The 15397-nt window shown below is 46.5% G+C and overlaps 1 protein-coding gene across 1 annotated transcript; it reads right to left on the minus strand.

Annotated features, from left to right (window-relative positions):
• Nucleotides 1–549: 549 nt before the first annotated feature.
• On the minus strand, nt 550–14871 carry GRP (gastrin releasing peptide). Its single transcript, XM_084778633.1, has 3 exons — nt 14079–14871; nt 8036–8280; nt 550–947 (listed from the first exon to the last, which is right to left on the minus strand). Exons 1-3 carry the CDS (start codon nt 14224–14226, stop codon nt 894–896), a joined length of 447 nt encoding a protein of 148 aa, XP_084634759.1. The 5' UTR covers nt 14227–14871; the 3' UTR covers nt 550–893.
• Nucleotides 14872–15397: the final 526 nt, after the last annotated feature.

Consider the following 15397-nt stretch of genomic DNA (forward strand, 5'->3'; position numbering starts at 1 on the left):
CACATTCTTCGAAAACAGGAAATCTCCTGAATTCTTCTTTTTGTCTCATGGGGAAGCTGAGTGGATGTAGCCTGGGGAACTATTATTCCTCTCAAAAAAACAAAACAAAACAAAACAAAAAACCAAACAGTATTGCTTGTCACATATGCTGAAAGGAGGTTTAAGATAGAGTGACGCAGAAACATATGTTTGGAATCCAGTTCCACGTACCACATGACAATGGCGAGTCGGCGATCCTTTGTCTCCTTGCCTGGTAAAGGAGTGAGCATTTTCAGCTCACAGGACCATCCTGAGGAACATATCATCACGTCAGCAACACACGTGGCTGTACTAAGGACTGAAGATGAGGCGATAGAGCTCATCAAATGATGGAGCAGGCCAGCCTCCATCTCCAGTCCAGCCCATCTGATGACTTTACTCAGTACAAGAACTCACTTAAGTAGCCCTCGGCGATGCCAGCCGTCATTTCCCCTGACTTAATCAGTGAACACCAAAGTATATTATCAAGGTGATTTTTGAGCTCTGCCATTCTATCTTCTCATTTGGAGGCGAAGTAAGGAGGACAAGCTGCCCTTTTGGACAACGTGATTAAAGTAAGCTTTTATTGTGAATGGGTAGCAGATTGGAGCCCCGAATCCAATCAACGGAAAAGCCTAGCTGGGAAAAGCGTCCCTCGGAAAGCTCGCTCTAGGCGGCCGCTCACAGAAACAAGTTCAAAACAGAAGATGCTGCTTGGAAGTCATGAGCTTAGTCATGGTTGAAAGACACAACAATAGTTAAGTAAATTGCAAAAAGAAAGTCTTGCTGATGGTCCAGTAGAATTGATGTTTGCAGAACGCAGTCTCTGAAGGGTTTTATTTTGCTCCCCGGAAACTGTCCTTGACCTTGACCCTTCAGCTGGTGGTTCCTTCCTTCCCTCGAAGAACCTGGAGCAGAGAGTCTACCAACTTAAAGAAATATATTAGAAATAGTTACACACACATAGGAGTGATGGGGAAGGCCAGTGGTAGTAGCAAACCCTTTCCCACCAGCCCATCAGCATCACGTGACAGGAAGACAAATTCTGGGGTCAGCTTCCAAATCCCCTGACTCTGGCGAGGAGCCCTGTGTTCTACCTTCACGTTCCTCAAGGGAGCTCTATTTACAGGCTTAGAGAAGCATTCATACTCCTGAGAAACAAAGTAACTTTGCCCCATCACCTTGGTTATGTCTGCTAAGCTTCTCTTCCTGTCAAATTCTTTGGGTGTGTTTTAACCATTGTTGGGAGTTGAAGGTCTTATTTATTATTATACCAAGCTCGGGAAGGATGTGAGGGGACTCTGCAGTGCTCTCTCCCCTCCCACCTCCTCTGTGCTGAGCCAATCAAAGCTCTTTTTTTTTTTTTAATCCTACACTGCAAAGCAGGAAATGATAGCAGTGTGGGCAACTGGAGAAGAGGTGTTCATCTGGGTCTCTACCCAAATTCTAAATGTACTGTCTTTTGCTTCCTGTGGCTTCTGCTCAATTTCACTGAGAATAAAGGAAAAGCAGTTACAGTTTTTTAAAAAAAACAACAAAAAACTTTATTCTCTTTCAGCAACTTTACCCAAAGAGACAAGAAACCAGATCTTATTATTTTTAACCCAGACAAGAGTTTATTACTATCCCCAAGAATCTCTGGCAATTTCGCTCCCCTGCTTCCAGACTGGTCACTTCCCTAATAAGGGAAGGGTTGCTATTCTTAGGCAATGGTACCTACTCTGCAGCTCAGCTGTGTGCAGCGGATGCTAATGAGCCCTGGGCTGGGGATGGATTCCCACACAAGCCAATTACCTTTGCCTTCCTGTCTCAGAACCAAGGCTGCAGCCACGTGACTACCAGCCTTTAGATTTCACCGGCTCTCCTGCCAAAAGCCCCACTAGCCATAAAAGGAGCCAGCGGAGGATCATGAGGAGGGCCTCCACCCCATCCTACGACCTCAAAATGTTGCAAGGAAGAAAAAGCCAAGTAGGAAGGGAAGGGGGAGAAGAAAGCTGAGTGAGCTGAGGATGAGGTCCAGCAGCAGACAGAAGCTGCGGTGGTCTCACTCTTCCTGCACAGAGCCTGTCGGGGTCATTGGAGGGTTATCAGTCGTTCTTGATCTATGTTGCTCTCTATATGAGACTCCCCTGGGAACTGCTCTAGTTTAGTTTCCGTTCCAATGATGAGGCATCCCAAGGATGATGGCTAATCTTGGTCGTGAAGCTGACATACCTGGGGAGAGGAAACCTCAGCTGAGGAGGTTGCCTCCATCAGCATGACCTGTGGGCACGTGGAGGAGGCTGCTTCCATGATGGCTAATGCCCATGGGAGGAGGGTTCAGCTCACTGTTGGCAATGCAAGCCCGGGGAAGTGGGCTTGGGCTGCATAAGACAAGTGGCTGGACATGGTTATAGTTCATGATAGGGAGGAAGTCAAGGTAGGAACTCAGCTAGTCACATCACACCCACAGCTGAGAGCAAAGAAACAAATGTCTGCTTGCTGTGTTCAGCTTGATTTCTCTGCTCCATTATTATTATTATTATTATTATTATTATTATTATTATTATTATTAATTTTACTTTACATCCTGGTTGTGGCCCCCTCCCTCCTCTCCTCCCAGTCCCCTTTCTCTGCCATCCCCCTCCCCTATTCCTGGGAAAAGGGGAGCCCCCCTACCTACCCACCCCAGCTCATCAAGTCACATCAGGACTGAGTCCACCCTCCTCCTGTGGCCTGGCAAGGCAGTCCAGTCAGGGGGAAGTGACCAAAAAGCAGATGACAGAGTCCATGTCGGAAACAGCTCCTAGTCCCCTTACTAGTGGACCTACATGTAGCCTGAGCTGTCCATTGGCTACTTCTATGTAGAGGACTTAGGTCCAGTCCATGCATGGTCCTCTGGGCCCTGGTTAGTTTGCTCTGTTGGTCTTCTTCTGGAGATCTCGTCACCTCTAGGTCCTTTTATTTCCCCCCCGCCCCCCCCCACACACTTTTTTTACTAGACTCCCTATGCTTCGCCCAGTGTTTGGCAGTGAGGCTCAGCATCTGTTTTGAACTGATGCTGGGTGGGGCCTCTCAGAGGACAGCTCTGATATCTCCTTTCCGCAAGCATAGCAGAGTAAGCAGATTTTAGCCATTAAATACAAGATAAACATACTACAATGCACAGATGCAAAGAGGGTAAGTAACAAGGAGGACCAAAGGGAAGGGATACTTAAATCCCACTCAGAAGGGAAAACGAAACAGGCAGAGGTAACGGTTGAAGAGAGGGAACAGGTAGGAGAGGGCGCACAGAGAGAAATAAGGGTGGAGATCATCAGGCCTGGGGAGAGGGGAGGGGGGGGTTGGGGGAAGACAAAAGGCCTGCAGAGAAAAGAGAAACTGTGGGTGGGGGGCATCTCTGTGACGAGTCAGAATAGGCCTCTGGGAGGATATGAAGGAAGCTATAGCTGAGACTACTACCAGCAGGGGTCACGGAGACTGAAGGGGACACCCTCTAACTACACACGATTCCTAATGTAAGGAGCAGAACACCTACCAACCCACAAAATCTTTGATCCAAAACTCACCCTGTCTGCAAGACATGCAAGGACAAAGACAGAGCAGCTAGAGTAGAGATTGAGGGAAGGTCCAACCAATGCCTGACCCAAGCCAAGACCCGCCCTATGGAAGACAGCAAAGCCCTTACACTACTAACGGTGTCTTCACTCTGGTAGAGTTCAGGAACTCCCTCCTAAGAAATTGCTGGCACCCACAGTGGCCCGGGTCTTCTCTTGTCTATGAACCCAGTCAATACAATCCCTCAAAGGCATGCCCACAGGCCAACCCAATGTAGACAATACCTCATTGGGATACTGTTTCCAGGTGATCCTAGGTTGTATCAAGTTGACAATTAAAGCTAGCCCTCACAGGAAAAATTCAAACACTAAGGAAAAAAAAAACCACTTCCTATGCCTTATACTGATTTAATCAAGTGATAAGAAGGGTCCCTTTGAAATGAAGACAAAAGCTGGGCATGGTGGTGCATGTCCGTGTTCTCAGCTACATGGGAGGCTGATGCAGAAAATCACCAGTACAGGACTGCCTGGATTGCACAACAAGACTCAAAAAGAGAAAGAAGGGAAGAATGAAAGAAGAAAGAAAGAAAGAAAGAAAAGAAAGGAGAAAAACAAACATTAACTTGAGCCTGCCTGGCCACTCTTGCTAGCAGAGCTCTAGGAGGGCCTGTCTGCTATGATCCAGTAGCCTACAGTTAGTACACATTCCCACACAACTCTGAATTAAGTAAATATCTTTGCCATCAAAACATAAGAAATGCTTAGTTTCTAACTACAGCTCTGGGTGCGTTAGCAACAGGACTTATTGTTTTATGGCCGCGGTGAGAGAAGGGAGCATGCGTGGAGAGTTTGTAATTTTAAGCAGAGCCCTCCAAGCCTCTGAGAGCTCCTGCAGCTAGTTCCGGGGGCGCTCGGCTAGATGATTAAACTTGTCTCTGACACTGGGAGACATATGGATTTCTAATAGGCCAGTTCTCCAGGCGCTCTTTCTTTTGCGAATACGACAATTATAAGATGGTTTCAGGTTTCACAACGACATGTTCTCGTTGAGGCAATATTGTCCAAAGCGAGAGAAACAATAAACTGTTTTTGCTCTCTGTGAAGACTAAGCTCAGTTAAATTTGTTTTTCACATTTCTGGGAAATGTATCCATGAGAATAGGACCAATGTGTGCAATAGCTAATTATTCAACTTGAGGTGGAATGGAACGGTGTGATGGGCTTTTTAACTTGGGGAAAGAAAAACATGGCATAAAAAGATAGGTCAAGAAGCAAGTCCTGGCTAGATTAAAAAAAAAAAAGCCTTCCATAGTGTTAGAAGTATTGTCTATTTTGAAGCAGCCAGTTCTCATGAGTGTCCTCTCGTTCCATCCTATAATACTGCCACACGGACACCTCTGTGGAGCTGTTCTTTCCTAATCCCTCAAAGCTTTGAATATTCTGCTGACTATGGGACATCAGGGGTGCTTGACGAAGGACTGGCATGTCTAGGGAGCTCAATGGGTGGCAGAGCCAAGCTCAGGGGATGACGCAAGTCCAGCTGGACACTGCTGTTTGCCTAGGAAGAGGAAGCACGGAGGGGGGGAGGGGGGAGGCGGAGAGGTGGCTCAGCGGTTAAGGGCACTGACTCCTCCTCTGGAGGACAAGGGTTTGAGTCCCAGCACCTACACATAGAGGCTCACAACCATCTGTAACTCCAGTTCCAAGGGATCTGACACCCTCTCTGACCCACCAGGCATACATGTGATGTACAAGCATATAGGCAGGCAAAACACCTAAGACATAAATTTCTTTAAATTTTTAAAGAAAATTGAGCAGCGGAGTTGAATAACACAGTTGTATGTGTCCAGAGTCTTTTATGAATGAGCTACAAGAACAAGTGAATTTTGATGCTTGTAGAACCTTATCTCTGAGGGTACTAGGGTAGAGTTTTGTTTTTTTTTTGTTTTTTGTATTCTTCAAATGAATGAGAACTGCGCAGTCATTAAACACCACTCCCAGAAAGCATTTGACCAAGCATGGCCAGTTAGGGGCTGAGAAGTCAATTACAAGGTCACAGAACCCCAGAGCAAGTAGGCCTTTGACAAAAAAAGAAGCTAATACCTGTAATCTGGTTACAAGAGATTGACCCAGAGCTTTGAGTAGCATTGGTACTGACCTCTTTATTGGTCAATTTGATTTAGGCTTTTTTTTTTTTCTAAATAAAAGCTACTAGGGGATCTCTCCAGGTGTCTTATGCAACAGATGAGATTTCACTTTGCATTTAACATAAAAAATCCCCAGCAGATACAAGGGAAGTGAAACAGAAAGCATCCCTAAAAAAATAAATAAAATAAAATAATTAAAAAAGGGAGGGGGCCTGGAGAGATGGCTCAGAGGTTAAGAGCACTGGCTGTTCTTCCAAAGGTCCTGAGTTCAATTCCCAGTAACCACATGGTAGCTCATAACCATCTATAATGAGATCTGGTGCCCTCTTCTGATGTGCACATGTACTTGCAGACAGAACACTGTATACTTAATAAATAAATATTTTTTTCTGAAAGAAAATAAAAAGCTAGCCCCGACCTCTGGAAAGGGGCATCAAGGAGCTAGCTACCGTGAAAGAATGAAGCAGGGAAGTCTCTGAGCTCTGTGGATGACAAGCAGTATACCCATTTCCAGGAACAGAGCAAAGCAAGGCCACCTTCTCCATCCTGCATCCTATGTACTAAGATGAGTGGGTACCATTTCCTGGAAGAGGACCTGAAGGGCAATACTGTCCTAGGCAGATGGAACCTAGGCTATTGCTCTGGTATCGTCGATGACAAATGGTGTGATTCAGTTTCCTCACCCTCAAAATGCAGAGGCGGGGGCTATGCTGAGTAGTGGCACATACTCTTAGCATGTTCGCGGCACTGGGCTCATATCCAGCATCAAATAATAAGCAAATAGGGTAGCAGACTCTCCCTCCTGACAGACCGTGTGTCATGTGAGGTCAATTACTTATCCTAGTAGTTAGATTACATTGTATGCGTTTGGAGTGCAGACCTCAGAGGACATGCCCTAGAGTTGAGTTATAGGTGATTGTAAGCTGCCGGTTGTGGGTGCCTAGAACTCAGGTTCTCTGCAAGAGCAGGGTGTACCCTCAGTCACTGGGCTGTCTCTACAGCTGCACATTACTATTTTTAAGAAAGGAGCTGCTGGCTTTGGCTCATGGTTTCAAAGGCTTCTGTCCACCGTGGGAGGGCATGGCAGACCAACAGAAAGAACCCAAGGTGCCCAGAAAATAGAAAAGATGCCTGTGCCCTGTGATTATTATTTACTTTTATCTTCTCCTGTACGTGTTTTTTTTTAATTACCAATAACCACCTCATTTTCAGCTGCCTTGCTTCCCATAAAATCCAGTCTCGCGTATTTCCTATCTTTGTATCCGAACATGACCACTTTGGTATTATTACAGACCAATACGTCGATTGGCTTCGGATATCCTCACTGAGTTTTGAATAGTATAGTGCAACTTGAATTATTCAATCTTGGAATAAATAGAAAAAAATGCAACTTTGTATATAAACAAGAATTATTTCCTCTGGGTTGGGGGCAGGGGGAAAGGTCTACAAATAGGACCTTTCTACATCTTGTGCATATCAAAAATTAACATACCTGTAAGCCCACAAGAATTTACTCAAATATTGTCTATAGGCTCACTATCAAAATATCTTGGTAAGACATCAGACATAGTGGCATATGCCTGTAATCCTAAGTACTGGGGAGGCTGAGGCAGGACACTCTCCAGTTAGAAGCAAGCCTGGGCTACAAATAAACAAAAATTCTCACAAAGATCACGTCACTGCTTCAGTTGAGCATAATTACTGATACTGAGCATAAACTGAACTTTGGAACTTAGCTTTTTCTTCTAAGGGGAAAAAACCTATTATATCAAAGGAAAAGACAGCATGGAAATTGAATAGTGCTTTGCTCAGCAAACACATGGGTGTTGGCTTAGTGTAGCAACCTTCGCCCTATGGTAAATCTACATTGTCAACTTGTCTGGGACTGGAATCACCTGGGGGACGCACCTCTGGGTGCGCACCTCTGGCTGTGCCTGTAAGGCTATTTTCCAAAGAGTTTTAACTGGTGGGAAGACCCACCCTGAGTGTGGGTGGCATCCACCCCATGAGCTGCGGGGGGTGGGGGTGGGGCGTGGACGAGCTGAGGAGGGGAAAGAAGTGAGTGGGTAGAACAGCAGCATACATCTCTCTGTACAGCTGTCACATGTTCCCCAGTGTGATGAACTGCAGACCTTTAGGCTGTGAGCCACAATAAAGCCATCTTTTCTCCAATTCCTTTTGCTTAGGTATTTTGTAGGGCAATTAGGAAGGTGACCAATATGCATAATAAGCTATGTGGGTTCCCCTGATGAGCTCCTCCCCTGCTGCCACTGCCCCTGCCAACTCTCCCTCCCTAAATACCTCCCACTGCTCATCTGAAGCATAGTTGTTTCACCTTTGCACTTTGAACATCGCTAAAGTAGCTGCCATCCTCAGGATCCCAAGTAGACTGGAGACTGCCCGGAGGCAGATGCTGAGGTGGCTGACGGCTTCTGTCCCCCAAGGCCTCCAGGAGGTCCAGCAAATTTCTTGCGGCTTCTTCCCAGTGCATGTGTCCCTCCAGCTGCCCTTTCAGGCCGCCTCCGTGAGCTGCGTACAGGGACGGGAATTCATCTGCGCTCTTTTTCCCCATTAAGTGTCCTATAAAAAATTTAAAAATTAAAAAAAAAAAAGAACAAACCCAGGATGTTACAATTTCAATTGAGGGGAGTGAAAGAAGGAGCAACTGAAATGCTCATCAGTAGAGTGGACTCTGCTCCCCCAGCAAATGCAGAACAAACAGCATTATTTTACTATCGGGAGTTAGTCTGTACATAGCACACAGACTTTACTGTCTATTCAAAAGGTGTAGGAAGCTGAAGGAAATTCAGATCTGTGTGTGACTCAGGGAGCCTAGGTTTCGCTACTAACCAGTGGGGTGACCTCAGACAAGTGCTGTAGCCCCCAAGGCTTGGGTGTTATCAACTATAAAAGGGACAGGACAAGGCAAATCACGTCTAAGAAAGCTTCCAAGCATAAAGTCCTATCAATTCTGAGTGTCCAACTGAAAGGCAAAATCCCAACGTCTCCCACCACCAATTTCAAGTTTCTGCTGAAAATAAAAGTCTTGATGTGTTTCTTTGTATGATTTTTTTTTAATGTTGCCTTTCTCTTATCTGCAATACAATTGTACCAAAGGAATCTTTGATTTAGGCTTTCTCTGAATTTTAGCTGAAATTGAATCTAGAAAACCTCACCTAGAAGTAAGTGATGGCAGGTTAAGAGTGTAATGAAAAACAAGCTGAAAAACAAACTCTGGCTGATATTCAGCAGCCACGTTGATATGGGGTTTCTTTTGAGTCTCTGAGAAGCTCTTAGTTGTAGGCACGTGTGCCTGCCTTATACATTGATTAATTACTTAACCCTATGGAGGAGGCCAGTGTACTAAAAACAGGGATATTATAAGAAGTGGGTGACCAACACTAGATATGTATCCTTTTTCTTTTTTCTTAAACAGTGTGCCTGTGTGTGTGTTGTCTATGTGGTGTATGTTTGTGTGTGTTGTGTGTATGTGTGTGTTATATGTGTGTTGTGAGGTGTGTATGTGGTGTATGTGTGTGTTTATGTATGTGGCCTGTGTTTCCACTATGTTATACTGTTGGGAGTCTCTTGTAAGTTCCCAAGGTTTTAAGGCAACATAGCATCATCCTGGGATCTGGAGATTAAATATATATATATGATTTACAAACAGCTAATGTTCTAAACAGGAGCAAGGACCTTATACCAGTGGCTCAGATATCACGTGACTTGGGAAATTAATTGTTAAGATTAGGCAGTCTTCAAGTGAGACTTTGAATTAGCTTGCTAAGTCTTAGAAGGGGACTTCACACTATTTAAAGACCTTGTTAAGGACACCTGTCCCAAATGAACAATTAGAGTCTTACATTGTTTCAATTACCAGCTGGGTCAACCTGGTGTCCAGCTGTCTACCAAATTGCCATGTATTTGGCCCTCGTGGTGATTATGAGGCACAACTTCCCACAAAGCTGATGTGTTGTCAGCTTTAGTTACATAGAGGAAATTGAATCACGGTGACTAGAGGAAGGCATTGGAACCCTGATGCTCACAGTAATTACCTCTGTCACTCTTAGAATCCCTGGTTGCCTGTCATCTAGTTAGGATGCTGAAAATGAGAAAGGAGTCAGTGGCAATAACGCAGTGGGGTGATGGAGATGTCTTTACGGAGACCCTCATTTTGCCGTGCTGGAGTTCATTTGTGGACTTTGCTCTAGAGGCAAAATAGATCCACTGCCCATCTTATTATTGATCTAACATAGGTCCTTGTGACACTAGACTGTCAGGACTTACCCGCTGGCGGTGTGCTGTTCAGCTGCCCACTTCTTCACACACACACACACACACACACACACACACACACACACACACACACACGAGCTCAGGAAGTGCGCCATCTATGACATCCCAGGGAAATACACATTCCCTGGGTCCTATTTCATTTTTGAGCTCGCTACTGTCGACCAAATGATCATCTCCATGGCAACAAGGACAAGATAACCACTTCCATTTCATCTCCTGTCATCTGTCACACATTCATATTAGAATAATGGAGATTTTAGGGAAGGGAAAAGACAAGCATTTAAAAAATAATAAGCCTTTGCTCTTAATGAAAAAAACCTTGTGCCTTTAAATTTTATGATATACCACCAAAGGGCAGGTTTGAACTGTAAATTAATTTCTTCAAAGTTGAAACGAGAAAACTACCCTAACTTGAGAAAATATCTACTAAGCTATAAATAATGTGTACTTCCAAGAAATAGTATTTATGGGACAGAGGAGATGGCTCAGTGGTTAAGCCACTTGCCAATGCAAGTATAAGGACCAGAGTTCAGATCCTCAGAGGGCATGTAAATGAGGAGTGGGCCTAGTAGCCTGCCAACAATTCCAGCTTCGGGAGATGGAAGCAAGCTGCCTAGCTAGTCTAGCCACATCTGCAAGCTCTGGATCTAATTGAGAGACCCTGGCTCAATGAATAAAGTGAAAGATCGATCAAGGATAAGCCTAGACACTCCACTCCCCCTACACACACAGGCAAACATGAACACACACCCCCAAAGCACAACAAACGCACACACACACACACACACACACACACACACACACACACACACAGAGAGAGAGAGAGAGAGAGAGAGAGAGAGAGAGAGAGAGAGAGAGAGAGAGAGAGATATGGAAAAGCTAGTTTTTGTTTCGGTCTTTGATGTAGCCCTGTAACGAATGCCAATCCGCTCTGCATCCAGTGGTACTTCCCAATGTGGATTTCCAAGTCCTGCTCCATAACAAAGTGCGAGCCACAACTATGAGCATTTTGGGGGAGCACAGAGAATAGCCACCAGCTTTTGTATTGGCTTCTATTTCCATCACACACACACACACACACACACACACACACACACACTATTCCCATGAGCACGACACCCGACAGGAGAAGTGTGGGTAGTTTTCAGGCTACTGATTCGGTTCCCATTGCTTCTCTTAGCCAGAAGAAGTGCCTCGCTGAGAGAGAGCTATACTGACGATAATACAGGTTTAGTCCTGGGGTGTAACTAAGCCGGCACGATGCTTAGTGCCTGTAATCCCAGCACTACAAAAACTGCGTCAGGAGGACCACAAACTCAAGGCTAGCCTGGGCTACATCATGAGACCCTGTCTCACACACACACACACACACACACACACACACACACACACAAAAGGCAAGTATGGGTGGCATAGCTCAGCGATAGAGCATTTGCTAGCATGGGTTCAGTCCTAGCATCATCAAAATTCAAACAAAACAGAACGAAAACAACCTTGAGCTGTGCGTCTCTGGGAACTGGAGCGAATGGACGTTGGTTGTATGCTACTTTAAAGCTAAAATTAAATCTCACATCGATCATCCTTGTTGATGTACTTCTTCCAACAGTGCCTATCCAAAACACACTTGAACTTTTTTTTTTCAAACATTGGGCTTTTTTAGCAAGGTGGAGGGCAAGCTGGGCACCTTAGGCAGACGTGTGTGTGTGTGTGTGTGTGTGTGTGTGTGTGTGTGTGTGTGTGTAAATATAAATGTAGTGAGAGCTGGGATTGTAGCTCAATATAGAGGGCTTGGTTACCTGTATAAGCCCTGCATTCCATCCCCCACAGTGAAAAAAAAATTAAGGAGGGTGCATTTGAGAATAAAAATTTACATGATGTCTGTGGTACTACTATGAAGGGCAACTTAGGGAAGTACCCTGAATAACCCAGGACATGTGTGTCCTCTACGGTGGGTCAGCTTCAGCTTGGATGGCACCAGAGATACGACACTAGACTCCTAGCCACCTCTGCTGTGCTTTTAGTCTTCAAGGGTTCACGGACAGAGAGATCATGAGCTCTTCTTCTGTGGATATAGAGAGGAGAGAAAAGTAATGGAGTTGGGAGTATCAATTCTCACTCCCCGCCCACTGATTGGTGGCTGGGTCAGACAATAGCCTTTTAATCTAGGCTCTGAGAATCCCTTTTTTAAGAATAACCAGCTCTGGCCTGGCCTGGTAGCACACATCTGTAAATCCCAGCACTCAAGGAGACAGAGGCAAGAGGATCGCTGTGAATTCGAGGCCATCCTGGTCTACAAAGTGAGTCCAGGACAGCCAAGGCTACACAGAGAGATCCTGTTTAGGAAAAAAAAATTAAAAATAATAACCAGCTCTAACTCTGGGCTCTTCGGCACCTTTTCTCTGCTTTCCCTGCGTCAACCTGCACGCCATTCCTTGTCCAGTCTCATAGAACCCTAGTGGTCCTCAGAGACTGCAAGTTCTTACATACCTGGGACTGTTAGCAAGACACCCAAAACTATAGGATGCCAACTCCATGCTCCTGACCTCTCTGTCAACACACAACATGGAAGTCCAGAGCCAGAGTGTCCTGCCTCATCCTTCCCCAAACAAAACATCCTCATCTTGGTACCTAGAATCTGAGATTTGGTTGAGTAATTTCCTTTCCAGCACATTGTTCTAAGTATCCTACTAAGGAAATACCACACACACACACACACACACACACACACACACACACACACACACACTTACTTCAAGCTTTTTTAGGGAAAGCGCCAGTTTCCCAGGAAATACAAAGTAGTAATGATTGACTACAGTGGCCAAAGATCAGGCAACTTTGGACTCAGCATTTCTTAGAGGCTGTGCTTGCTTGGGAAGGCATAATGTCTGGAGGTGATGCGGGTAGCTGCGATGCCCAGAGCTCCAAGAGATGTTGGGAGCGATGGATGAGTGCCAAGCCACTAGCTGCTACTGGCCTCAAAGTTTCAGGAAAGCTCTGAGAGTGGGTGTTCTTCAGAGCCCAGACCTATTAATCCCAGCACTCGGGAGGCAGAGGCAGGCGGATCGCTGTGAGTTCGAGGCCAGCCTGGACTACAAAGTGAGTCCAGGACAGTCAAGGCTATGCAGAGAAACCCTGTCTCGAAAAAACAAACAAACAAAAAAAAAAAAAAAAAGAAAAAAGAAAAACCAGACATAGCCTCACTCCGTACCTCTACCCACAGCACAACAGTCCTCTTCAGCTAGGCTGCAACCAAGCCCAGAAGCCTGTGCCCAGAAAACAGGACTTCCTGGCAGAAGTCAGAAAGAGGAGACTATAGAGGATTGTTTTGTGGATCTCAGAGATGGACAAATGTCTGAGGTTTGGGCGGCAGGGCCCAGGTAAGCTTGGAGAGCAGGCATGATCCCTAAAATCTGCCAAGGCAGGGCAGGGAGTGAGAGTCAGACGCCGAGGGAAGGAGCATTGCTTAAAAAAAAAAAGCTGAAGGGGCGAGGAAACTCAGGAGAGTACTTGAACCCAAGTGGAGGTGGGGGGAGGGCGGAGGGACGGGGCAGGGGCCATGCACTCCGGTCTCCACATCCAGGTCCCCACACCCTGTGATTCTGCACCATTCAGCCCACAGGAGCAGGAGTCCAGTCCACCGGGGCTGAACTAGGATCCGGAATTCACTAGGGGGAATCTCACACCCCAAAGTCATCTGGGAACAGACCCATGCCAGATTGGGGCGAGGCTAGGAGGCAGTGGTACAGAGGGGAGGTGAGCTGCACGCCAAGTTGAGGAGTTTGGGGGAGAGAGCTTTGGGCTAGCTTGGATGTCTCAGATGGCCGGTGGAAGAGGGATGCTCACAGGTGCTAAGGGAGAGGTAAGGGATCTGGGGACCACTCTGCCACTGGCAAGGGATCTATCAGGCTTCCCAGAAAAAGAGAAGATGGGATGGAGTTTGGGGGAGAGCTAGATACATGTTTCAGTAGAAGGAAAGGAGCCAATCCAAACTCCCAAGCAAAATGCTGAGATGGAGAGAGGTTCCCCTTTAGCTAGTTAGACCCTCTGAGAGGAGCCCGGGATCTCATGGTCGGGACACTTACCCACAGCCCAGTGGCTGCCACGCGGGTACATCTTGGCCAGGACATTGCCTCCGCCTGCTCCTCCTGTGGACACTGGGGCAGCTGGCCCCCGGGGCGCCTGGCAAAGAAGCAGTGCCAACAGCAAGAGCGGGAGCTCAGAGCCGCGCATCGTCCCGACGGGAAACCCTCGGAGCTCTAGGCTAGGCTGATGGTGCGCTGTCCCGGCGGCGGCAGAGCAGCGACAAGAGGACGGTTCCAAGGAGCTCTGCCGCCGCTGCTTCGGAGTGCCACTGCTGCAGACTCCACGAGGCCCCGGACTTTATATAAAGGAAGCCTGCGCGGGAGGGGCCGGGGGTTCTTCCACCCTGGACCTGAGAGCACTGACGTCTCCCTATAGCGAGCCGGGCTCCCGGATGCCCAGCCGGGAAATCATCCATCTACAGCGAGTGATGAAAGGCTGAGTGTACCTTGACCCATCTCCCTTTCTCTCCTAGTCCCATCCTATTAATTTCTGCCATCCTAGACGTCTTCTCCAACGCGACGGTATGGTTGAACTCCTGTTTTATCCCTGTCCATCCCAGCAGCAGCAGCAGCAACAGAAGCCTTACCTGCTCTGCCAGACTCAGGATAGCACAGGAGGATGTGCTCTGTTTTCAGAGCTAACGCTAGCTAGTTCGATTAAACACTGGCCCTTTTGGCAGACATACTGCTTCCAAGAAACAGGAAAAAAAAAATAACACTCTCCTGCGAATTTCCCTTGCCAGCACTTAACTCAATGTCCCTTAGCTACTTCATTCTCACGCACAAGGCTTCTGAAGAATTGCTCATTTTCCCTCTGCCTCTTCTGGTCTCACTTCTGAAGACTATTCACCCACCCCTCAAAATTCCATCGATGCTAAGGGGATGTGCACCATAGCAATGCGACAATAATAGAAAAGCTTGTAGGATGTTATTGCCCACGGTTTGGCCGCCCGAGCTGATCCTGTGGTTGTGCCTATAATGGGTGAGCCCTGTTTCTCACCAAGGGCTGGTGAGCTGCCCCTGGGTTTGGGGCTTGTCCCCTGTGAACATGATGTTGCTAAGTCTCTGGTCTGAGTTTCTAGAAGGATACTACATTTGTGCCTTTCTTAAGTGATTGCACACAACACATTGCACGACAGTTTTCTTGGACTTGAAATGTATTTTTGTGCATGTGTCTGGCTCCAGGGAGAAAAATGCTGATTTTAAGATTGTTTTTAGTAGCCAAGGAAATACAGTAATTACTATCCTGAGTGAGTGATCCAAGGGGAAAATGAAAGGAAGAGGGAGGGAATGAGATGGCAGGCAGACAAACAGACACA

Source organism: Acomys minous (assembly GCF_964271855.1).
Source record: "Acomys minous genome assembly, chromosome: 4".
In the NCBI taxonomy this organism is placed as follows: Eukaryota; Metazoa; Chordata; class Mammalia; order Rodentia; family Muridae; genus Acomys; species Acomys minous.

Coding starts and splice junctions, on each gene's coding strand:
- GRP (XM_084778633.1), bottom strand. CDS start 14,226: ATGCGCGGCTCTGAGCTCCCGCTCTTGCTGTTGGCACTGCTTCTTTGC. Junction 8,281..14,078: donor TGGCAGCCACTGGGCTGTGG/GTAAGTGTCCCG, acceptor AATTTTTTATAG/GACACTTAATGGGGAAAAAG. Junction 948..8,035: donor GCGATGTTCAAAGTGCAAAG/GTGAAACAACTA, acceptor TATTTCTTTAAG/TTGGTAGACTCTCTGCTCCA.